The 25,599-nt window shown below is 53.4% G+C and overlaps 1 protein-coding gene across 1 annotated transcript; it reads left to right on the top strand.

Moving 5' to 3' along the window:
- The first annotated feature begins 5,590 nt into the window (after positions 1-5,590).
- Positions 5,591-22,399, top strand: FAM83A (family with sequence similarity 83 member A). The gene is made up of 4 exons (XM_032858395.1): positions 5,591-6,239; positions 13,974-14,141; positions 15,714-15,838; positions 21,733-22,399. Exons 1-4 carry the CDS (start codon positions 5,760-5,762, stop codon positions 22,265-22,267), a joined length of 1,308 nt encoding a protein of 435 aa, XP_032714286.1. The 5' UTR covers positions 5,591-5,759; the 3' UTR covers positions 22,268-22,399.
- Positions 22,400-25,599: the final 3,200 nt, after the last annotated feature.

Below are 25,599 nucleotides of genomic sequence, written 5' to 3'. Positions count from 1 at the left end.
CCCCATTCAGGGCTTGATCCCTGAGCCAAATGCAGATGCTTAATGACTGAGCCACCCAGGTGCCCCCTAAAAAAAATTTTTTTTAAAAACCAGTCAAAATTCAGGTTATGCATCTTTGGCAAGAATATCATGGAAGCGATGCTGGCTGTTCTCACTGCGTCCCATCAGGTGGCTCAAGGTTTTGATTTGTGCCATCACTAACGAGCGTCCCTTGACCCCTTGATTCGGGTGGTGGCTGATGGCATCCCTGTTCCAAAGTTTCTTATTCCCTCTTTGTAATTACAAAGTATTTTATGGACAATTTATTTGACACTGTTTCAATACCTGTTCTTCCTCGAATTTTCAGTATCTATGTTTTTGTCAGTATAGACTCAGGGTTTCCTATTTTATTTTGGGTATTATAATCCTTTTTTTTTTTTTTAACCATTATTCTGGTTCTCCAGTTGTGCTGTGTTTTCCAGTGGGAGCTGGCTTCCTTGTCTTTTTGACACATCTGTGTTATCCTTTCGGCACTTTCTGTCACAAGATATCTCAGGATCATTTTTGTGTTTTCCCTGCCCCAGACATGAAGGCAGCCATTTCTCCAAGAGCCCTGGGCCCTCCGTGTAGACATCATTATAGGAGTGTCGCTGTCAGTGGACAAACCAGGGAACCAGGGAATACTCGCATATATTTATATGTTCTGTTTATATTTTATATCATTCATTTTCTATGAGTATACATGTATCATTTATATTATATATATATATATAATATATATTATATTCAGGTAACTTAAACACCTCTAAATTATCAATATTTGAAACTGAGTTCAAACCACCATCTCCAGTTTATATACAACCTTCAAGATTTCTTTCTGGTCTCCCCATTTTCTTTATTTTAACTCCCTGTTCTAATGGCTAGAGACTTGGTTTCCATCACCCTTAAAACATTTCTTTCTTTTTTTCCTTTTTTTAAAAAAAAGATTTTATTTATTTGACACAGAGAGAGAGCAAGAGATCACAGTAGGCAGAGCAGCAGGCGGGGGAGGGGGGAAGCAGGCTCCCTGCTGAACAAAGAGCCCCATACCAGGGCTCAATCCCAGGACCCTGAGATCATGACCTGAGATGAAGGCAGAGGCTTAACTCACTGAGCCACCCAGGTGCCCCAAAATATTTATTTCTTCGATTAGTGTCCCTATACATAACCATTCTAGTATTTCCCTGGTCACCTCTTCCGGCTCAGGAGCTGACACCCCATTCTAGGCCACCCCCTCCCCACGTGGACCCTCCTCGCTCTGCACTTCCTCACGCAGCTCGGGCTCTGACACCTGCTCCAGGCCACTGTGCCCTCCTCATCACCGTCACCCTCCTGGCTCTAGCCCACCCAAGTGGCTTTAGGACTAAACTGTTCAGCAAGGGGGTGCCTGGGTGGCTCAGTCGCTTAAGCATCCAACTCTTGATTTTTGGCTCAGATCATGATCTCATCAGGGTCATGGGATCGAGCCCCCTGTCAGGACACACTTAGCATGGAGTTTGCTTAAGATTCTTTCTCTCCCTCTGCCCCTCCCCCTGCTGTCTGTCTCTTTCAGATAAATAAATCTTTAATAAGTAAATAAATAAGCTGTTCATCGAGAAACGGGGTGGAGGAGAAGGGAGAGGGAAGCATGGACATTTTTGAGTGACATGAGAAACAGACTTCTGAATAATGTTATGTTCCTAAAGAAGGCAAGATAGAAAATTGCATGTAGAGTACTATATCAGCTATGTAAAAAGCTCAGAAAAAAATATTGGAGCTGTGTCAGGCTGAAAAGGGAAGCAAAAATGGAACAAGGTTTGAGCACCTATGACACAGGGCTTCCCAGTTAAATCTCATGCACTCTGAGGTTCACCCCATGAGGGAGGCAGAAGGCTCTAGTGGCTACTGGGTGGGACTCTGGGACCAGACCACCCACGTGTAGCTCCTGGCTCAGCCACTTCCCAGCCGGGGGACCTCAGGCAAGTTAGTTCGGTAACCTCTGAGCTTCGGGTTCCTTTATCCATGAAACAGAAATGGTAAGAGCACCTACTCTTGGGGTTGCTCTGAGGACTGAGTGAGTTCATACCCATGAAGCACTTAGAATGGTGCACGGGACATGTTCGCTGAATGTCAGCTTATATAGTATATGGACAGAAAGCAAAGCTCAGTGACAACATCCGAGTTACCTACCCAAGGTCACAGAGTGTCATTGGAACCCAGTTGTGCCTGTTCCGAAGGCATGATGCTTTCTCCCTTGCCGTGGGAAGATGAGGTGCACGTCCAGTACAAGACTGACTGAGGCCGGTTCTGTGAGCACCTGGTAGGTTCAGAGGAGGAAGGAAGTCAGCAGCTTGGGAATTAGCAGGGAAGGTAAGAATCCAGAAAGATACCGGACGCTGAGAAAGCTTAGACCAAGTTGTGATGGTGGAGGCAAGGACTTCCGGCAGAGGGAACATGCTGAACACGAGCAAGGGTCCGTCATCCCCTCCGAGGTGTCCAGGCCGTACCTGCCCAGGCTCTCGCAGTATCAACATTTGGGGCCAGTTAGCTCTTTGTCGTGGAGGCCATCCAGTGCATTGTAGGATGCAGCAGGATCCCTGGCTTACACACCCCTGTTGCCAGCAGACTCACCCCCATAGCTGTGACAGCCGAAAATGCCTGACATTGCCAGATGCCCCTTGGGTGAAGAACCCAAACTGCCAAGCCCCACCACCCTTCATTTCATTCATTGGCTAATATTCTTCCTCTCCTTGTGGGTGTCATCAGTTGCCGGGGAGACTACGCTTCAGGCAGAAGGCCGGAAGGAGGTAAGTCCTCTGCAACCCACCGTGCCTGCAACTCAGGGGTCTTTGGTAAGGATTTCTCATCATATGAAGGTGTGGCTCAACAGCTGGCCAGACTTCCCGGTCCAGGTGCACAATCCCAGGTAGGGGAACAGTGATGGTCCACAGGGGCAGGGCTGTGAGGGAGAGGAGGGAAGGACAACCCCGGTGACCTGCACAGACAACCAGATGCGTGATGTCCCCTCTCTGTGCTTCTGTTCTTTCATCAGCAAATGGAGTGCTTATGGTACATCTAAGATTCCTCCAGGGGAGGGCTTCTATCTCAGCCCCATATAGGGCAGGGAGGGTTGGTTCTCAGTTCCTGGGGAAAGAGTTCTGGGATCCACTAGTCATGTCTGCCAGGGACGCAGAAATAAGGGAATAGGTATGCCAACGTACATAGACTGTATCTCTGTCTATTCTGAAGGGTTTAAGTAGAATCTCTGGGTCTTGTGAGGGCATGGAGATAAGGAAAGCAGAAACAGGATCTTCTTCCAGCAGCTCTACAGGTGAAAGTTCCATTTAGATTTTTTTCTTCAATTAGAACTACTCTGCAAGTGCACAGGTAAAAATAGTCCCCACAGGTGTGGGAGACCAGCCACCATTTCAGGGGTCCCTCAATCATTTATTCATCGGACAAAGAGAATTGGGCCTGAGTGAGAGGAGAACCCCATCCCACCCACCCCCCTTCTTTCATTCTCCCCTGCATACATTCTGGAACTGGTAAGAGGATGTGGATTATTCTAAGGGTAGAAGGAGAAAGGGGAGGAGAAGGGAAAGGGTGAAATTTGGCATAGTGGAAAACACATGGGCTTTGGGGTGACAGTGCCCAGGCTATGCCACTCAGCAGCTGTGTGATCTTGGACAAGTTATTCAACCTCTCTGAGCCTTGGCTTCCTCATCTGTGAAATGAGGCCCACTAATCAGTGTCTCTCTCAGCACAGATGGCTAGCCTGCAGAGAGCACTCAAGCATAGCCAAGTGTAGGAGAGGTCAGGCAGGCATATCGACACAGGTCTCAAGCACACGTCTCCGATGCAAACCTTGGAAACAGTACTTAACAAGGCAGACCATGGAGAGCCACGGTCAGATTTCCAGCCGGGGTGTGACCCAGAACAAACCCCAGGCATCATTACTCCCCTCCCCAGGTTGGTTTCATCAGACTGGGCACTGGATAGAGGTGACACAGAATGGGAGAAGGGACTGAGGAGGGCCAGAGAAGAGGCAGGCTCAGAGGAGAAAGTGGGGAAGAGGTTAAGCCTATCTCCATCAGCGAGAGTTGGCGGAAGGGACAGGTGGAAGGGCACAGAGCCAGCGAGCACTGGGCAGAGAGTTTGTGAGCCTGTCGTCGGGAGGGGTCCAGGGATTAGATAACATCTGATGAAGGGAGGGTCGCTGAGGGTGTGAACTGGATTTCTTCAATGACCTTCAAAAGAAGAGAAGAAATCTCTTTTTCTCTACTTTGGACTGTACCTTTACAAATACTGCCTCCTACTGGACCGAGCTACTTGGACCACTGCTTAAAGATGCCGACAGCCATTTTCTTCCAAAGAATAGATGAGCCCCAGACAGACTTCTGGCTCCTCCTCTATGCCAGCCCTGCGAGGACCCTCACAGTCCCGGTGTTCTGGCAGTTTTCTCAGCAGATGTTCCTGGGGCCCTACTTCCATCCTCTTAGCCCTCCCCTCTCCGGTGAGTCTCTGGCCGCGCCCCTGAGAGTCGGACCACATGCTTCCTCTGGCTTCAGGGTCGTGCCTGGTGAGCACAGGGCAGGCCCCGCTCCTGAGGGTCAGTGTGGGCCCAGGAGCAGCCCTCTGCCGATGACAGATGGAGGCTGGCAGATAAATTCTCACCCTTTGGGTCGCAAAATTCTAAGATGTACTCTATGCCGTCTCCCAGGGGGCCCTGCGGGAATGACCCCACATGGTCCCTCATTGTTCATAAATCTCAGATGTGCACCACAGTGGCCTGCTCGTAATCATGGCCCCTGGGGGCTCCCCGCCCGTCCTGTCTCACTCCTCCCTTCCCCATTGGCCCTTCTTGGAATCACCTTCCAACGAACTACTTATTATACTCGAATCCTGTCTCAGTCTGTTTCTGGCTGAACCCAAAGACAGACATGGCATTCCACCGACATGGATGTGACCATGACCTGACCTGGAAAGAAATGTGCCTTCTCCCTTAGTGTTCCTATACTTCAAACACACCTGCTGCCACCTGCCCTCTCTAGCTGGGAGAAGATGGGTCCCAAGGCCCCGGACCCAGACCCAGTGACAGGGTCCTCTCCAGGCCGTACTCCAAGCAGGTCATGCAGTCCCCAGACCAGAGCTTCTCTGGCGAACACAGCAGGGGAGAGAGGGAGCAGAGCAAAGCTTTCTCAGAGGACCGGAGGCTGGGACCTCGTTGTCACTGGAAGAAAGGAGTGTGCCTGGTGGACACCGCTGTCTGGCCTGCGTTCAACTCCCCTCCCCAGGCTGGCGCATTCTCAGGGAAACCTCTTTCCCCTGCAGGGGAGTTCTTGTCTCCAACCAACTGCGTTGGAACAGAAGCACAGGAGGGGCCAAGGCCCGAGGGTGCTGGGAGAGCCTCCCAGCTCTGACGGCAGGCAGGGGCTCTGGAGAGTTGTGCAATGAGTGCAGAGGACGGCTCCCAGGGCTGAGTGTGCCCGGGCGTGACAGAGCCGGCCCTCAGCCCGCGGGCAGGGCGGAGGCGCTGAGATAAGCCAGGGCCTGGCTGTGATGATGATCCCGATCCCAGGACGTGTTGCTCGCCCTGCGGTAAATCACTTCCTCCAGCGGGCGTGACAGGTGGCAGGTGGATGCCGGGTGCTTCCCAGGAGCACTAAGGGCTCTTCTCCGCCGTGGCATGGCCCGCTTGCCCTGATATCAGGAGGAGCTCAAGCCACAGCCTCCTGTCCGCCACAACCGGGGTACAGGGCAACATGAGCTGGTCGAGACATGTGGGCAAGATCCGGAAACGCCTGGAAGAGGTCAAGAGCCAGTGGGTCCGGCCGACCAGGGCCGATTTCAGCGACAATGAGAGTGCCCGGCTGGCCACAGACGCCCTCTTGGATGGGGGGCCCGAGGCCTACTGGCAGGCACTCGGCCAGGAAGGTGAGGTCGACTTCTTGTCCTCGGTGGAGGCCCAGTACATCCAGGCCCAGGCCAAGGAGCCCTCTTGTGCCCCGGAGCCCCCAGGAGGAATAGAGGCCAGTCCCCGGGGACTGGACTCCTGCTCCCTGCCATCAGGAACCTATTTCCCTGTGGCCTCCGAGGGCAGCGAGCCGACCCTGTTGCACACCTGGGCCTCAGCCCAGAAGCCCTACCTGAAGGAAAAGTCCAGCGCCACCGTGTACTTCCAGGCGGACAAGCACAACAACATCAGAGACCTCATTCGCCGCTGCATCACCCGGACCAGCCAGGTATGGGGGGCAGGCGCCTGTGTCTCCTTGGCCTTGGGGTAGGGGGAGGAAGGGTGCTGGTGGAGGAGGAGGGGGGGGTGGGTCCTGCCCAAGGCATGGAGTTCAGAAGACTGGGGCTGAGGAAGGGGTCACGGATGTTATTGTCTGTCTTGCCCTGGATTACTGACTTTCTGATCCCACCTGTCATGGTCTGGGGCTAGACCACCACCACCCCTCACTGGAACTCCTGCCATCGCTTCCTGCCTGCCCCTCCTCTTTCATCTTCCAGTCTCCATGTGGCTGTAGAGCACTTCTTCTATACTTCAAGTCTAAGTGGGTCCCTTCTCTGCTTAGAGCCCTCCATGGCTCCTAGTTGCCCACAGTGGGAAGAGCAAACTCCTTATGGCTCACAACTTCTCCATCTCCTCTCTCGGCTCCGGCCGCTCTGTCCCTAGGGACCTGCAGACTCTCCAGCCCTCCTTGCTCAGTCTTCAGAGGTTTGCATGTGCTGTTCCCTCTGCCTGGGACCCCTTCAACTTCCCTGCTTTCCACCTGACGAAGGCCTACTCCTTCCACAGGACGCAGCACCCAAGTCCCTTTCTTGTCCACTGCCCCCCACCCACCCCAGCTAGGGCCAGTCCCCTCACCTCTGTGCTTCCAAATGAAGGGGCCACCACTGAGACACACACTTGTCCCTTGTCCTCTCAGACTCAGGTTTGACCTGTCTGTCCACAAATGACCCAGCAGCCCCTCAATCCAGCCGGTGGTCAGACAGAAGACAGAATAGGCACAGAGAAGGTTTCTCCCCAGAATATTTACATTTTAATACTTGACTTTAGAAGAAGAAAATAGGGCCACCTGGGTGGCTCAGTGGGTTAAGGGTCTGCCTTCGGATCAGGTCATGATCCCAGGGTCCTGGGGTTGAGTCCCAGGTGGGGTTCCTTGCTCAGCAGGGAGACTGCTTCTCCCTTTCCCGCTGCCATTCCACACTGTTCATGCAGGCTCTCTCTCAAATGAATAAAATCTTTAAAAAAAAAAAAAAAAAGGAAGAAGAAAGAAGAAATATATTTCATGACCAGAGCTTGGCCGGTAGAATTTCAGGCACAGTGACAGGCATTTGGTCATCAGTTCTCCCGCTGCTCCGGATCGGATGGGATCGGTGGCTTCCTGCCGCAGCTGGGGAAGGGCTGGGGGGACGAGTCCGAACGGGGTGTTGGCCGCCCACTCCCCCCTCCTGAAGCTGCAGAGGGACAAGAGTAGACTCAGCAAAGGACCAGCTGGTATTTAAGCTCATTTTCTGCTAGGCTCCCAGTCCTGCTACTGAAAGCTGAAGGCTCCAGGAAAAGCCCAGCTTCGGGTGGCAGGGCTGTGTGTGGAAGAGGGGAAAGGAGTGCAGTTCTGGAAAACTAGTTAAGGTGACAATGGGTGGAGCACTGGCTTTTCAGGTCTCAGGGATTTCATGTTTCCGTGACGGGTCCCGAATCGTGCTCCAAGCCTGCTTCACCTTCTCTCTCTGCCTACTTGTGATCCAGAGTAGGGCTGGCTCTGGTCAGTCTGAGGGAAGGTCAGTGCCCACCCGAGGGGTAGGGACCAGTGGTGTCGGGGAAGTTCTCAACCACAGCTGCAGTTCTGGGGGTGAGTGAGGCTCCCTGGAAGGAAGCCAGTCAGGGCTGGTGAAGCAGTCCCCACCCGCCATCCTGCCGCTGAGTCCCTCCCCTGTCCCCTCTTCCCCACCCAGCTGAGGCTTCTGTCTCTCTGTGGGCCTAAGCCCCGCCCTCCGGCCTGTATCCTTTGTTTCTCTAGTACAGCACGTTCTCAATTTAAGATGACACCTCAAGGGGCACCTGGGTGGCTCAGTGGTTAAATCCTCTGCCTTCGGCTCAGGTCCCGAATCGGGCTCCGAGCCTGCTTCACCTTCTCTCTCTGCCTACTTGTGATCCTTGTCCGTCAAATAAATAAATAAAATCTAAAAAAAAAAAAAAAGACACTTCAAAACCTGAGGATTTCACCTAAAAGTAAGCATTTCCAGTTCCTCTCAGCAGATGGGAAGAGCTGGCTCTCTGTTGCTGAGTGGCGCCCCACCAAGACCCGCTTTTTGGTGGGTAAGTCCCCTTTGCCGCAGTCCCCACCACGCCCGCTTGTCCCAGGCCCTGATGCCAGGGAGGTGGGAACCTAGTCACAGGCTGTCCTGTCCACTCAGAGCTGGAAAGTCGATAGGTTTGCATGTTCCCCCTGTGGCTTCAGGCTCCAGAGAGGAAAACACACAGAGCCAGCCCAAGCTCGGTGGTTTTTAGACCAGTTTCCACTTCTAAACCAGCAGGAATTCCTCGCATTCCTTTATGCCACAAAACCTAATTCACAGCCGGGCCCTGGACCCAGGTGGCAGAACGGATCCAGAGGCCGACCTCCCTCTGGAGAGCTCCCTGCCTCTGCCTGCCCAAGTAGGGAAGGAGAAGACAACAGGGATTGGGAGGCAGCCCTGGGTGTGAGCAAGCCTCTGTGCCTGGAAGGGGAGGACAGGGTGACTAAGGCAGGCTTCCTGGAAGAGGGGGCCTCCAAGCTGAGTCTCACAGGCTGAGTAAGAGGTGGTCAGGCAGAGAGGAAGGGAAAGGGATTCCAGGCAAAGGTCAGGAGGTGTCAGAGGGATGGGTGGGACGACATACAGGCATGGAAATGACCGGCATGAAACAAGAAGGTTTTGCTCACAGCTCCCTAGAAGCAGGGGGCAGAGCAGACCATGCGGGACCACACAGGAAGCATGGGGGGGGGCGCGGGGAATGCAGGCGCACAGGCCCCTATTGTGCTTGTTCAGGCAGGGGAGGGCAGGCAGGGTGAGCAGCTTAGGAGTGGCTGGTTGGAATCATGTCAGCAGGCTCTGGGCTCATGGTCTGGGACATGGCCCTGGGGTCATTTAGGGCAGGAGGACCATTGACTTGGTGTGCATCTCGTGCTTCTAGCAAGGTGTGAGCTGGCCTTGGATGGCAGACATCCTAAAAGATGGAAACAGCACGATGAATGCATCCTCTGAGTGTGGTCAGGATCCCTGAGGGTTCCCAGATGGGTTCAGCAGGCCTGGGAGGTCATGCCCTCTCTAACCAGTCCTCTGTGAGAGGCCGGCCGGCCTTCCCACGCCGCCACCCACGCAGCCCAGCACAGCGGATCGCTGCAGAAGCAGATCCCAGAAGGCAGCTGGCTCCTGGCAGGCCAGATAGCGGGGAGATTTGCAAAACCATAAAAGGCTGCTCCCGCTGACTCCACGGTGCTGGTGCCGGTGCTATTGCTGTTGTTTGGGGAAAACAAAGGAGCCTCAGCACAGACAAGAGAAAGAGGCAAGAAGAGAAGTAGAGGCAGAGAGTGGGGGATGGGGTGAGATTGTCCCCAACAAGCTGGGCCCCAGTAGGACCCAAACCCCCTCTCCCCTCCTCCACCCTGCTATTCCCAAAGCAGCAGGGTTTCCAGCCCCGGGGAGCTTACATCTGTCCGGCAGTGGGCAGTGGGTGAGGGACTCTCAGCCAGGATTTGAGGTCCCCACAGGATGACCCTTGCTTCTGGGGATTGCCCCAGGGGACCAGCATCTCCCCTAGCGGGGCTCCTGGGTCTCTGTGCTGCTCAAATTGCCAAGCCCGCCTGGCAGGCTGGGCTTCCTTCTTTAGCAAGAGGTGGCGGAAATACCTCCTTCTTCCCGGCCAACCCTACCCCAACGTGCTGGTCCAGCGGACTGCCTACTTTAGTTCTTTTTTATGCCCCTAGAGGTGTCGCACTACTTTTAATCCTCTTCTACAACCTGGACTAAAACATGTTTGCATGGCGTTATTCTAACATGATTCATACTTGCTCACAAGGCCCATAAAAATCATAGTCAAACGAGAATAAAAACCTTTACTTTTTGCACCTGGATTCATTTATATTATCTGGGCTCAGGGTTAGATGCAGCTTGAATGATAGCTAATGCTCTATTTTTGAACAGTGTTTTGTTGTTTTTTAATATTTTTTATTTATTTATTTGACAGAGAGAGATCACAAGGAGACAGAGAGGCAGGCAGAGAGAGAGGGAGAAGCAGGCTCCCTGCTGAGCAGAGAGCCGGATGCGGATGCAGGGCTTGGTTCCAGGACCCTGAGATCATGACCTGAGCCGAAGGCAGAGGCTTTAACCCATTGAGCCACCCAGGCGCCCTGAGCAGTGTTTTATCGGTAAAGAAACTGAGCCCCAGAGAGGGTAAGTGAGTTGTCGGAAGGCACTCAGCTCATTTCCAGTAACATGGGGTCTGGAGCCACAGCTCCCTAACACCCCGGGAGAGCACTGTCGTCTGGACAGTATGTGACCCCTCCGTCTCAGTGTTCCAGAGCTGCTGAGACAAGTTACCAGCCCGCTGGTGGTTTAAAACGAGATATTCTCTCCTTGCTCTGAAAGGCAGACCTAACATGGAGGTATCAGCTGGGCCTTCCTTGCTCTGAAGTCTCTCGGGGAGGGTCCTGTCTTCTGCTCCCAGCGTCTGGTGGCTACGGGCGTTCCTTGGCTTGTGGCCACTTCACTCCAGCCTCTGCCTCTGACTTCATGTGCCCCCGCATTCCTCCCACCCCGTGTCTCCTCGGAGTGTCTTTTTTTTTTTTCCAAAATATTTTATTTATTTATTTGACAGAGATCACAAGCAGATAGAGAGGCAGGCAGAGAGAGAGGAGGAAGCAGGCTCCCTGCTGAGCAGAGAGCTCAATGTGGGGCTCGATCCCAGAACCCTGAGATCATGACCTGAGCCGAAGGTAGAGGCTTTAACCCACTGAGCCACCCAAGAGCCCCCTCAGAGTGTCTTTTACAAGGACACTTGCCATTGGATTTAGGGCCCACTGGATAATCCAGGATGATCTCATTTTGAGAGTCTCTCTCTCTTTTTAAAATATTTTATTGATTCAATTGAGAGAGAGTGCGCACAAGCAGGGGGCAGGCAGAGGGAGAGGGAGAAACAGACTCCCCACTGACCAGGGAGCCCTAGGTGGGGCTCATTCCCAGGGCAGCAGATACTTAACCATTTGAGCCACCCAGGTGCCCCTCATCTTGAAAGTCTTAATTGCACCTGCGGAGACTTTTTCCAAGGGAGATCACGTCCACAGATTTTGGTGGTCAGGATGTGGACATATCATTAGGGAGGTCGTCATTCATTCCATGACACCCTGTAAGGGACTGAAGAGATTATGGGCCTTGAGTCAATCCGCTGGGAGCCAACAGGAGGCCAACAGGATAAACCTAGACATCATGAGCCTGTTTTTCCAAGCATCCCTCCAATCACGACGTGGGGTATTGGTAAACATGGCCGCTTCTCTGTTCAGTCTGTCACCAGCCCTGTCTCTAGGAACCAAGGACTTGCTGGAACACAACTGGGGAGGATTTACTGACCTCCTGGGGAGAGAGAGGCATCCCTCTCACCTATACCGCCCTCAAGGAGGAACCATTTCTCTTCCAGCAGCGAGGGCCTGGGTTGCTGCTGGCACTTGTAAGTTTAAATGTGTAGAGACAACCGTGTGCTTACAGGGCCATGGTTCTAAAGGAGCGTGGCCTCCCTATTAGAACATCTTTTCTGCCTTCCTACCCCTGTCCAGACAGTCACATCATCTGGGCAGGAAGTCAGCTCCATGTGGGTACCAGACACTCCTTTGTCTATTTCAATGACCCTCTTCTTGTCCTGGCTACTTCCCAGGTGTTGATGGTCGATATATCTATAAATCTGTATATACATATATATCTCTATAGAATACATATATCTCTCTATATATAACACATACACACACAACACACACACACACACACACACACACAGCAATTATTAGAAAAATGGTGGAACGTTATTACAGGTAATGTTGAAAACTGCCATACTGCCCAGTCCAAACCTGTCCACTAGTTTGGGCCTTGTGCTTGCTAATGTGTCTACACACCGCTTTCCCTCACTCGCAGTCATACTGGACAGACTATCACCTTGTGCTCTGTTATCCTTTTTCACTGAATTCATTCATTGCTAATACACCTGTGTCGAGCATGGATCATACAACAGTTTTGCTTCAACATTTCACCATGTTTTCATGTGACCAGTTTTCATGTGACCGTTATAGTTATCATTGCTAATGGCTGCCATATCCACTTGTCAATATGCCGTGATTTGGGTATTAGGACAGACTTTTGATTGGGTGACACGGGTCTAATTCTGCTCTAGTCCCACTGTGTGGGGGTCCCCCACCACGGAGCAATTCTCAGACAGCTGGATGTCCCAACCCATGCCAGTCCGGAGCTCAGACAGGAGACTCCAACGACCCTTTTCTTCCGTTTGGTCAGTCTGCTACAGTGGTTCACGACACTTTCTAGATTACCAGTTTATTACAAGGGGTAGAGCTCAGGCACAGCCAGATGGAAGAGATTCACACAGCGAAGTATGGGGAAGGGCATGGAACTTCCATGCCTTCTCTGACCACTCTGCTCTCCCCAAATCACCAACCCAGAAGCTCTCTGAACCGGTGGTCTTTTTAGGTGGGTTTCGTTAGGCACGACTGATTACATCACTGGCATTTGCAGTTGATTTAACCTCCAGCCCCTCTTGTCTTTCCTTGGAGTAAGGAGGTGGGAAGGACCGAAAATTCCAACTCTCTAATCACACAGTAGGTTCCCCAGGCCACCAGCCCCCATCAGACAGTCACCTCATTAACATAACAAAGGACCTTCATCACGGTCCCTCTCATCACTTAGGAAATTCCAAAGGCTTTAGAGCTTGGTGCTGGAAACAGGGACAAAGATCAAACACATGTTTCTTTTTATAAATCACAATATCGTGGAAAACAACCCCAAACACAAGAGGAACATGCATTGACATCTACAGTGGGAAAGTCGAGGGTAGGACTGGCTTCAAAACATGACTGAAACCAGATGTTCGAACGACGCTCGAGTGAGGCTGGCCATGTGCGTGGTCCTGGGGCTGACCTCGTTCTCAGGCGGCAGCGGCCACGTGGCGGCAAGATGGCTGCTGGCAGCCGTAGCTCACACTCCACTCCCGGAGGGACCCGCGCAGCAGGAACGCCTCCTTTCCCGGAGTCCCCACACGAGTCCTGGGCTGGCTGTCATTAGAATAACTTAGGTCATGTGAGCGGCCCTGGGCCAATCTCTGGGGCCAGCAGGGGATGCCGTGCGCTCATTGGTCTGGCCTTGGTGATGTGCCCGCCTCGCGCCCAATCGGGCGCCTGGCAGTGGCCCCGCCCAAACACGTTGCTTGTGCAGGAGAGGTGACTGCTTGCTTGTCTCTCTCTAGGGTCTCCCCAGGGATTTTGCTCGAGGCAGTATGCTGTGGCTTAAAAACTTTGGGAAACCAGTGGCCATGGAGTGCCTTCGAGCGCCACGTGGCTGAGCAGCCGGGACTTGACATCCAGACCTCAGCTCGGAACCTGCCTGACCACGTCCCCTTGCTCTTTTCCTCCCCTCCTTGTGCCTTTGCGTCTCTGCCTTTACCTCCTTCCTCCCGTGCATGCTGCGCTCCGGCCGTGGGCCCCGAGGCCGGGGGGCCCGTGGTTGGATTGGACAGATGGAGTCAGCGCCGAGGGCTCTGCTCCAGCTCTTTTCCCTGCAGTGCTGCCCTGGCGGAGCCCCCCACATCGTGCTGTCTCCTCCAAAGCAGCAGCAAGGGCAGCTGCTGTCTTCGGCCCACCGGGACCTAGGAAGCTCGGTGGAAACCAGTTAGCTCCTGGCCCCTGACTTTTTGTTTCCACCCCTCTGCCCTGGCCCAGGTCCTGGCCATCCTGATGGATGTGTTCACGGATGTGGAGATCTTCTGTGACATTCTAGAGGCGGCCAACAAGCGTGGGGTGTTCGTGTGTGTGCTCCTGGACCAGGGAGGTGTGACACTCTTCCAAGAGATGTGTGACAAAGTCCAGATCTCTGACTGCCACCTCAAGGTAGGGCCCCTGGCGAGCATCCAGAAGGTATTTTGTATTAGGATGGGATAGCTTAGGCCGTGCTTACTCCCCACCACCCCCATCTCAATGGCTCAGCGTAGTAAAGGTTTATTTCTTGCTCAAAGGCCAGCATAGGACAGACAGCCCTCCCTCCTCCTGCAGCTACACCGTAAAGAAAATGTGGCCTCCAAGATGGCAGGGGCAGGGAGCCAGAGAGCAGGGGGAGGCCGCGGGACCGGACCCAGAAGAGATTGCCATCACCCCTGCCTACAGCTCTTTGGCCTCACGAAGATCCACGGGGGCTGTGAACTGAAAGGGGCCCATGGGTGTCTCGTGAGCCGTAGTCGGTGCCGCGTGTGCCTTGATCTCTCGGCTGAAGAAGCCCCGTGGCCGCGCTTTCCAGGCCCGGGCAGCATGGGCGCAGAGGACTCCACAGCCCCGACAGGAAGCTGATCCTCTTGGACTGACCCCAACTCCCACCCACTTCCCTCTTCTGGCAAGGAGAAAAGAAACCCAGAGATAGGTTTTCGTCGTGTCAGATTTAGGGTAGCTGACTCGAGGCCCAGCGTAGGACCGCCCAGTGCTTACCAGCACGCAGGTAGGTGGGTCCCTTGGTGACTGGCTCTGGCTCAGCCCCGTCAGCTTCTAGGAGACCCCGCCATCCACCTTTTCTCCCGCCCTTCCCCTCCTCACTGCCTGGGACGGAGCCGAACTTCCGGCGCCTCCCTGAGCCATAGGCCTCCAGGCTTGCTTGACCTGGATCGCACCACCTCAACAGGAGGCCATCAGCACAGGCCTTGCCACCATGGCCCACTCCAGCCACGCCTGCCAGTCCTCTGCCCACCAAGGGACGGCGGCATGTGGCCCTCCTCTCAGCGTGTCACAGAGCTTATGGAGCGGCTGGAAGCATTGGGCATCCCCTTCCCAGAGCCTGCCCAGAGACCAGGGACATTCACGGGATCACAGCAGGATCCCACCTGTCTCAGAGATCCCCAAGCTTGGCCCACCTTTTCATTTTTCCAGCATCACAAGGGTTCTGGCTGAGGCCTGGGGCAGCAGGTGTTCCTGGGGCGGGGGAAGGGACAAATGGGACCATGATTTGGGCTGTGGACACAGCTTTCCTTAGGAGAATCGAGGGCCCACTGAGGTCTCCACAAAGGTACCCCCTCTGACTGCACTTCCCTCTGACCAGCTTGGGGTCAGGGACTCATGTCACTAAAGCCACTAACAAGGCAAGGCTGGGCTTGCCAGGCCTCTGTGGTCCCTGGGAGCCTAGACGCAGGGCTCCTTGGGCATTAGGTCCTCCTCTTTCTTCAGTTTGACACTTTGTTTAAATTCTACCATCTCCCTATTCCTCCCTTCCCCCACCCCCCATGACTCAGATAATGTCAGGACAACGAAAAGAATTTAGGAAATTTAGCCAAGAGAAAAATAAAAATAGCCGATGAGCCTATGAATGAGAGATTATCCCTGCCTGTGTCTTGCTGCGCGTCCTTCCAGATGTTTTCCTAGGCAAACACGTATCTATATATATGGAAATAGTGGGTGACACCCTGACTCCCCTTCCAATAGAACATCTCCATCCGGAGTGTGGAAGGAGAGGTGTACTGTGCCAAATCAGGCCGGAAGTTCGCCGGCCAAATCCAGGAGAAGTTCATCATCTCGGACTGGAGATATGTCCTGTCGGGGTCGTACAGGTGAGCACTGGGCTTCCCCTGCTGAAGGCTTCGAGGAGGCCAAGGCTCAGCCTGGCACAGAGCAGCCCCAGCTGCTCCGGCACTTATCCCTGCCCGGTGGCTCCCAGGGTGCAGCTCGGGCCGAGCTGGGACTTCATCACATGCATGAGGCCAGAGGCAGGACCAGCCTGGGCAGAAGGCGGACTTCTGGACCCTTCATGGCAGGTGGGGGGCGGGAGGGGGGCTTCGGGGTAGAGAGGGACTTCCCCGTTTCCCTGTAGATTGCAATAGGACACGGAATCTTCTTCTTCCCTCCTCAGCTGTCTCAGGCGTGCTGGTAAAGCTGTGCAGTTCGTTTTGGGCTCTGTGTGTATGTGTGCCTGTGTCCTGTTTTATTTTCAGAAGTGTGTCCAAACCCTTTGGGACCTAAGGCTGGTGCTAGGGATTGGCTGTGGCGGCAGCCTCAACTAGAAGTCAGACAACAGAGGTTCAATTCCCAGCTCTGTAGCTTCCTGGCTGGGTGACCTTGGGCAAGTCACTATACCTCTCTGTTCCTTCCTTCATTCAACATTCTGTAGAGACCTACTGGGTACATACCAGGCATGCTTCAAGGCTGGGGTGCCCCTCTGGAGTTCCCATTCAAACTAAGGAGATAAACAACAGCCAGTTGTGACCAGCTTGGTTGGTAGAGCATGTGACTCTTGATCTTGGGATTGTGAGTTCAAGCTTCCTGTTGGGTGTAGAGATTGCTTTAAAAAAAAAAAAAAAAAAAAGAACCAGTACAGAGAAGAGACAGAGCGAGTGCTGGGGGAGGGGGAAGCGAGCCTGGGAAGGGGTAGCCGAGCTGGGTGAAGCTCCCCTTGGCTCCCCTTGGCTCCCCTTGGCTTTCTCTCCACCTTTCCCTGCGCCGCCATTTGCCCGGCTGCTGAGTGAGGTGCCGTCAGCCTGCAGGGGGAGGAAGCCAGTTCGTAACTCCTCTGTCAGGAGGGGCTCTGAGACGGGCAGCCCTGAGGGGACACCTCCGGCATCCAGGGGTCACTGAGCCTCCTGTGTATTTCCACCCACAGCTTCTCTCCTTGTTTTGCTTCACTGGGCACCTGTGCCAAAGGGCGCCCGCGGGCTTCCAATCCTTGGGCCCGGCACCCAGCGCGCACTTGCTCTGTGAGAGGCTGCGGTGGGACTGAGCGTCTCTCCCCAAGTGGCCAGAGCCACCTTCTTGGCTTTGGTTCTTTCCTTGGAGAGTGACAAAGGCCTTTGGACATCAAGCCATGAGGCTCTAGGTGGGATCTGAGCCTCAAACCACACATCAGGACTTTGAGGCCTCTGACCTTGACCTCTGACCTTAACTAAGCTGCCACTAGACTTCGCTCACCACCAGGATGGGAAGGGTCAGATCTCTGTCGGGGCATCTGCCCCAGATCCAAGGCCCAAGCCTGGAGTCAGGGGCCCACCATAGCTGAGGAATTCTCTCTCATTCTTCCTTTGATTTTTACTGGGAAATTCACATAATCTAAAATGAACCATTTTAAATGTGTAATTCAGTGACATTTAGTACATTCGCTTGTGTGCGACCGTGATCACTGTCTAGTTCCACAATATTTTTCTCATGGGTAAAGAGCTACAGAGCGGCGTGGTGTGTGCTCTGAGATCAGCATGAGCTTAGAAGGTGCCCCGGCATCAACCAGAGCTCCCACGTCTGCTGGCAGGTCCAGGACGTTGGTGCCTTTGGGGTTGGGCCTTGGAGGGCACAGCATGAGAACCTAACTGGCCCTGATTCCGGTCCTGCCCTGACCCACATTCTACCTCTGAGCTTTCTCTACCAGGAAGAGAAAGATTTTTAAACATAAGCCAAATCAAATTACTTGCATCCTTAAAATCCTTCCATGTTTGTCACTGCGACTAGGGGAAAAAAAAAATCATGCTTACCATGGCCTCTGTCTGAGCTGGATTTTCCTTCCTCTCCACTGTGCTGTAGGCGCACTGTGTTGCTTCAGTCTTTCATGCTCTTTCAGGCCTCAGGGCCTTTGCACTTGCTGTGTATGCCCTCTTTTGGAGAGCTCATTCTTGCTATCTTAATCCACTAACTCCTTACCTTATAGTTTCCAGATCATCTCCTAGAGAGCCTCTCTGTGGATTTGTTCAGCCAAGATTGTAAACATGGTGTCAGAACCTGGTTTTCTTCTCTGTTGCGTTCCTGGCATGAAGTACAGTTCATCCAGTGCCTGAATATTTTATATGACCATAATATTTGCTGAATGAATGAATGAATGAATGAATGAACAAATTAATTAAAGTCCATGTAAGGTCCTGGCCATCCAGTGTAGCTAGGGGAACAAAGCATTTCAAACCCTGTGCCTCATTACACATTAGCAGGACATGAAATCGATTTGGTGGATGATGCCTGGAATATTTTTTCTTTTTGATAATGAAATAAGATAGAATAAATATACTGAGAGCACACTGAGGTAAGGAATGTTCTGGAAACTGTTGTGTGGTGATGTTTGTGTTTGTACATGTGAGTAGGTGATGATGTAAAATGTTTTTCTCCAAGATTAGCCACTGTAAATCTGAAGAACAGGCAGGAGGACTGGCTCCGCCAGAGCTCAGGTTGTTGTGGAGCTGGAGTAATCCTGAAGAGGTGGCATTGGAGGAGGAGCTAACAGACTGACAGATGGAACAGAGCAGAAAACCCAGAGGTCTCTGGGGCATGTTAGAGTGGTGGGGAAAGGGGGAACTGGAAAAAAATAAATTCCCCACACAGAAAATTTGATTCCACTTCACACATACACCAAAAAAAAAAAAAAAAAAAAAGAAAGAAAGAAAAAAGAAAAGAAAGAAAGAAAAAGAAAAAATAAAAAAAGCCACCTTCCAATAGATTAAAAGGCCTGAAATGTCAAAAACAAACTTTAAAACTCTTAGTAGAAAAGAATAGATGAATATCTTTTAGACCTTAGGATAAGGACTGGGTGTCTTATCACAGACACCCCTCTTTTTTTTTTTTTTAAGATTTTATTTATTTGAGTGAGAGGGCGCAAGTGGGTGGGGGGCAGTGGGAGAAGCAGGCTCCCGGCTGAGCAAGGAGCCTGATGCAGGACTTGATCTCAGGATGCTGAGATCATGACCTGAGCCAAAAGCAGATGCTTTTTTTATTTTTTTAAGATTTTATTTATTTATTTGTCAGAGAGAGAAAGAGAGAGTGAGAGAGCACAGGTAGAGCGAGTGGCAGCCAGAGGGCAAGGGAGAAGCAGGCTCCCTGCTGAGCAGGAAGCCTGATGTGGGACTCCATCCCAGGACCCTAAGATCATGACCTGAGCTGAAGGCAGTTGCTTAACCGACTGAGCCACCCAAGTGCCCCCACACGCCCCTCTCTTGTGTTAAACAGAACACAAAAAAGCCTTGACTATAACGGATTGCTAAATCCAACAATATTACAATGAAGAACTTTGGTTCTTGAAAGAACCCTGAGAGAAACTGAAAGTCGGGTTACAGAGTGGGAGCAGGTTTTCATGATGCCCTCGCAAGGTTAGTGTCAAGGACCACAAAGAACTCCCGTGAATCATGAGAGAAAGAAGCATGAGGCAGAGCAAGTGGGAGGCGGGAGCAGGCATCTCAGCTGGGAGCCAACATGCGGGAAAACACGAAGAGGGCTTCTGCACCATCCATGACCAGAAGAATACAAATGAAGGCTAGAATGAGTTGCCATTTTATACCTTTTTGAGTAGCAAAAAAAATAATACTGACAATACCAAATGTTGGGTGTACACGATCTTTTTACGTTGCTGGTGGGATTGCAAGTCGATAAAATGACTTTCTAAAGAGTTTGGAATTTTCTGCTAAAGCTCTATTCACCTGGTCTATAATCCAGCAATTCCCCTCCTAGAGGTACTTCTAAGAGACTGAGTCCACGGGACAGTAAAAGACATGTGTAAGAACGCTCATTACAGCACTGGTTGCCACGGAAATACTGTGGAAGCAACACGAATGGTTGTCAGTGGGAGACGGGAGGAGTAAATCATGATCTAGCCACCAGTGAAATATTATACAGCAGGAAAAATTGAATGAGGTACAGCAACCAGAGACAACTTGGGTAAATATTAGTAATATAATATTAAGTGGGAAAAAAACCCCAAAATATTACATACATGTTAAAAACAACTAAAATGTTTTCTTTCCAGAATACATAAAACTTTTTTTTTTAAACAGAGAAAGGAAAGTATGGGAACTGGAATACAGGATTCAGGGTGATGATTCCCTCTTTCGTGGGGGGACGGACCTGGAAAATAGGTTGCTGGGAGAGAGCGTATGGCTAGGTGGTAACTTTTTATTTTAGGTGGTAGGTTTGTTGGTATTTATTACATTATTTAAAATAACTAATAAATAGCTACAAAAATTAAAACAGGCCAGGAATAGACTAGTCATGAGAGTGGCCCTTGAGCCAAAGATTGTGACAAAGTCAGTTCCATGTACAAAGGACCAAACAGCCATAGAAAGGACGTGTATTTCCTACCATGGGTGGTGATGAAGTGTCATAGCTCTGGCATGGAATGAGGGCCACACAGGGTATGGAGGAGAAGCCCAGCGTGGTGCACGGTTGTGCAGGGGTCTATAGGGACACCAAGGGACTTGAGGGGGGCCCCTGCTGAGGTGTAGGGCACAGGAGGCGTGGGAGCCTGAAAAGTTGCCAGGGCATCCTTGCACCTGTTTTGTTGCGCAAAGCACGCAGTTGCTTGGCCTAATCTAGTCTGATTCCAAACAACACAAGGCCACTGACGTCTTAGTGTAACCAGGAGTCCCCCGCTGTCCCTGTGTCTGCCACCTTCCCTGTGCCCTTGCTGGCCCGCACCCGCATCAGCTGCTCACCTCTCTGGGGTGTGTGGGTGGCTCCAGGATGGGGGTGAGGCGTAAACAAAGCCTCATTGTTCTTCCCAGGATTGGCCCCGCCTTGCGTGGGCCCCACCCCACCTCTCGGAGCAGGGACTCTGCAGGCTGGGCTGGTGGATGGGGTGGGGGTGGGTGGCTGAGACCGTTGGTTGGGGGTCATTCCTATCCCCCAACTTCCGAGTAACCATGTCTCCCTCTGACAATCCTGCCATGGTTGCGCTCCAGGCCTGGGTGCCCATTATTAGCCTCTGTGCTCTCACCAGGCCTTTTCAAGGGTTTTGGGTGGGAGTGGGGGTGTGTGTGTGGGGGGGGTTAATGAGGAGACTTGTCCATCAGAGAGAAAAAGGAATTTGGTTAAATCAAGGAATCGTAAGAAGCAATCCATAAATGCCTTCGGCATTTTGTTTTCATGTAAAGCCAGTAAATGGAGGGAGGGCCGAAGCCTCTGCCCACGTCCCTGTGTCTGGGCCAAGTGCACGCGAGCTGTGTCATTCCCATTCCCACGTGCCCGCCTTGGGTTCCCTCTCCCGAGCCCACTCCCACGGAGGAGCGGCCTGTGTTTCGCAGCTGCCTTGCCCAGACCCCTCTTTGGTTAGAAGGGGCAGGGATTCCCACATTTCACAGGGGGCTTCAACAGCTAGGGGACTCATGAGCACAGAGCTGGGGACACTGGGACTCAGCTCTCACTTACCCTTTTGGGCTTCAGTAGGAGAGCCAGGATCTGAGCACCAGGAGGGAACCCTGAGGCCAGAGATCCCGTCTGGTGCCTTTACTGTTCACCTGCAAACACTTGCTGATTTCTGCACTGTGGGTCTTGCCATCCGTGAAGTGGATACCAAGGTCGTCCTGCAGGGGCTCTGCAGGATGAAATGAGCAGGCCAGAGGCGGGAGAGCTAATGTTAAGTCCTTCCCCCCAGCCAGGCATGAGCCCACTTCCCCCAGAGGAGCCTGTGGGGGTTGGGGGGGGTGTACTGTGGGGGAGGGGACTCAGGAGGCCTCCCTGTCCCACCCTTCACTCTCCTCTTCCCCCGCAGCTTCACCTGGCTCTGCGGACACGTCCACCGGAACATCCTCTCCAAGTTTACGGGCCCGGCGGTGGAGCTGTTCGACGAGGAGTTTCGCCACCTCTATGCCTCCTCCAAGCCTGTGATGGGCCCAAAGTCCCCCAGGCTGGTGGCACCCCTGCAGCCCGGAGCAGGCCGCAACCCCCCACCCGGCCGCCTCAGTGGCAGTAGCCGCTCCGCCAGTGACCACACATCCTCCAACCCCTTCAGCAGCCACTCTACGGGCAGCAACCCCCAGAACCAGAGTCTGTCGGCGTCCTCGGGGCCCAGCAGTCCCCTGGCCCCCAACCCCTCTCTGCCCCTCAGGCTTCAGCCCCACCCTGGCCCGTGGGGGGCCCTGAGCCCACAGGCCCCCTTCTCCCTGAGGCCCCACGACAGCACGCCAGCTCCCTACAGCAACCTCAACGCCTACAGGCCCACGAGGCTGCAGCTGGAGCAGCTGGGCTTGGTGCCCAGGACGGCCCACATCTGGAGGCCATTTCTACAAGCCTCCCCTCATTTCTGATGGGTCCCTTCCCCCAGCAGCCCTCCAGGGGCGGGGCTGGACATGCCGGGACTGTCTGGCCCAAGGACCTCCACCTCAATGACTAGCAGCTTTGAACTTGCTTCTCTTTCAACTAAAAGTGCTCGGACAACATCGTTGCCTGTGTTTGCTCCCAGGCCTGCGACCATTCACTTGCCAACACCCACCAGTCCTGGGGGTTTCCGCTCTAGTTTGGCCTATGGAGCACATTTGAGGAAGTTCCAGGGAAGTGGGGAGTGGGGAGCTAGAGGACAAAAGCATGAAAATAGAGTCATTTTCTTCCAAAGAGCAGCCAGCACTTTAATAATCATGTTTCCTGAATCTGTGTAATGTAAGAAGAGGCAGTTGCAGCCCAAGTTTACATATGGGTAAACTGAGGCACTAAGAGGTAGATTGTGTGACCAGGGTACTCCTGTTTCCCAGTGCCCAGGAATGGCCTACTGTACAAAAGGTATGGGAACATTCAGGATGTTTCTGGTAAAGGTGGTAAAGGTAATACTCAGGTAATACCAAGGTATCCCTGGGCCTGATGAATTAGGGTTAAAACCCCTAGTGTGGGGTCGGTTGAAATTGTAGCCCCAGGGATGGGGCAAGCCAAAGTGTCTAGGGGATGGAATTGGGCAAAGCTGTTCATCAGCTCAGGTCCTGGCTTCGGGGAGACTTGGGCTGGTCTCGAGGTCCTTGAGTCTGGGCCAGTCCCAGGGGCTTGCAGTGTCAGGATCTGGGAATGGCCCCGCAGCAATTGCCCAGGGCAGCCCAAGGCAACCAGGAAAGGTTCAGCATTGACCTTGCAGCTCCCTTGTAGTCAGACCCAGGGGCCTCCATTTGGCTTGTTGACGCCTGAAGCAAGGATGCCAGGCCCCCCCAAGCCCCATCATTCATTCACGGTCAGATTCACAGCACACCCTCTATTCCGGAGGTGACCCCAGATCTCAGGGGCACAGCCTAGCTGGGATACAAGGAATACGGCAAGCACAGGGAGGACCAGGCAGTCCAGTTTGGAGAGGTCAGGGGACACTTACCAGAGAAGTGACAGTTAACAAGACCTGACGAACCAGGGCCTTAAAAGTGGAGGGAGGGCTGGGACCCAGGCAGCTCCAGCCTGATGAAAGCAGGCACAGAAGCCCAGCAAGCATCTTCCTGTTTCTTTTTAAAGATTTTGAGAGAGAGAGAGAGAGAGAGAGAGACGGCACGAGCAGGGAGGAGAGGGAGAAGGGTTCTCTGCTGAGCAGGGAGCCCAGACACAGGACTCGATCCCAGGACCCCAGGATCATGACCTGAGCTGAAGGCAGACGCTTAACCACTGAGTCACCCAGGATCCCTACATCTTCCTGTTTCTATGACCTCCCCTTGCCACCAACCTCAGCAAATGTCTTCCTGTTGCCCGTCTCTGGCTCAGCAGCTTTGCCTTTGCCACAGAGAGCTGGGAAGACAGAGCCCTTCCTCCTGTTGGCTTTGGAACCCAGCAGCTCACGGCATCCCAAGTCACGCTCTCCAGAGGGTACCTTCCTTCAGCCCATCCTTGTGTTTGTCCAGTGTTTGGCAAAGGCAAAGGTGCCTTTGCTTCTGTTTTCTTTTAAAATAGTATTCCTGTCCTCATTTCATTTTTTTTTTTCCTCCTTGGTTTCCGAAATTCCAACAACAGGAAAACAAACAAACAAACAAAAAAACAAAACAAAACAAAAAAACACCCTTTGGTTCCTGAAGGTTCTTTAAACCCTGGCCCTGATGTGCTGATTTCCTGCTGACCGCCATAACAAAGTCAGAACAGTCGGGTGCAGCCCAAGGTTCTAACCTGGATTCCACAGTCTGCTGAGAAAGCTTCGGGAAGGTGACGCTTGCGAGGGACCACGAGCCCCCGAGGCCGTTCTGCTTCTGCCTGCTTCTGGCTCAGTCTGGGTGGAGAAGGGCAGCCCTCCTGCCCCCATCACTCTCCACCAGCCAGCCTCCCCACCGCGGCCTCCCGAGGGCCCCACAGATACCGTTTCTCCTCCCCTGGACACTGTCGCGCGTGACCCCCACCTGCTGGGGCGTTAGCTGCGGTTTGCTGCGGCCGACGGACTAGGAGCACAAGTGAGGGTCACTTGCAGGCCGGAACTTCAAGAGCCTGGGAGCCGTTGGCCAGGCAGCAGCCCGCCTCAGACGGAGCCCCTCTGCCGGCCCAGGTTCCCAGGAGACTCTGGTGGGCAGGACCTCCCTCTCCTACCCACCGACCCCGCCTTGGATGAATTGTAGGAGCCAGAAATAAACCTCTGTTACGTACGCCACCGAGATCTGGGGTCACTGATTACTGCATCACGAGCCAGCCTAGCCTCATACAACGTGGGGACACGCTCACGTGAGGCTGGGCTATTTGTGGGATGGCCTCCTGAGGGCCCTCAGCCCTGGGCTTTCACCCCAAGATCTCAGGAGGGTTTTACACACACGGCAAGAGTGACCGAAGATCCAAAAAACCCTTTTACCCAAGTTCTCAATCCTCCCAAACCCAGTTTGCCCCATCTTGAACTTTGCTCTGGGCTAGAATCACCCCTGCACCTGCCTCGGCTGCCCTGCTTGCTAGGAGCCGTCCTAGACACATGGCGTCTCTGCCACAGTGTGAAATTCTGCAGCAGCCACGGGGCACCGTGGGGCCCCCACGGGCCACCCCCAGGAAGCCCACGAGAGAATGAGAGAAATAGCGTGAGAGTGTTACCCGGGGGGTGGTTCAGGGAGGGCCAAATGCATACCCCAGCCCAGGGGTCAGGGATCACGTTATCCACCCATAGGGTCACAGCCAGGACCCCCGGAGGGGTCAGTCCCCTGAGCCTCTCCTGGGAGTTACCCCTTGTGTCCATATGGGCCTCACCAGATACTGATCGCTCATCTCCCTGTCTGCCCTGTAAGAGCCCCGGGGCCCAGGATGCTTTTGCTGGCCTGAGGGACCCTGACCTCGGGCCGGGCTGGTCCCAGCGCCCAATGAATGGCCACTGACCAGTGAAGGCACTTTGGTCCTGCAGGGGACACAAACACTCAGCGCGGCCGACTCTCCCCTCCGCTGCTGCTCTCGCCTTGGCAGGAGCTCCCCGTGCCCAGCCTGCTGGCCCGTCCCAGGAGGGCCTGAGCCTCATCTTCCAGCGCTTCGTTCTCTGGGCCTGGTCCAAGCAGTTGTTGGGCACAGAGAGACTGTCACTCACTTTCTCAGCTTCCCCCCGGGGAGCGTCTGTGTGTGGGCAAAGCTGTCGCAGGAGAGGATAAACACCACAGGCACACATGCACGGGCATCGACACAACCTCCTCCTCCTCGTCGCTCATGGGGTTTGGACTGAGGCAGACGG

This window comes from Lontra canadensis, unplaced genomic scaffold, assembly GCF_010015895.1.
Source record: "Lontra canadensis isolate GAN:19392208 unplaced genomic scaffold, GSC_riverotter_1.0 scaffold15, whole genome shotgun sequence".
NCBI lineage: Eukaryota > Metazoa > Chordata > Mammalia > Carnivora > Mustelidae > Lontra > Lontra canadensis.
The sequence above is the reverse complement of the archived record's forward strand: the minus strand, read 5'-3'. Positions and strand labels throughout refer to the sequence as shown.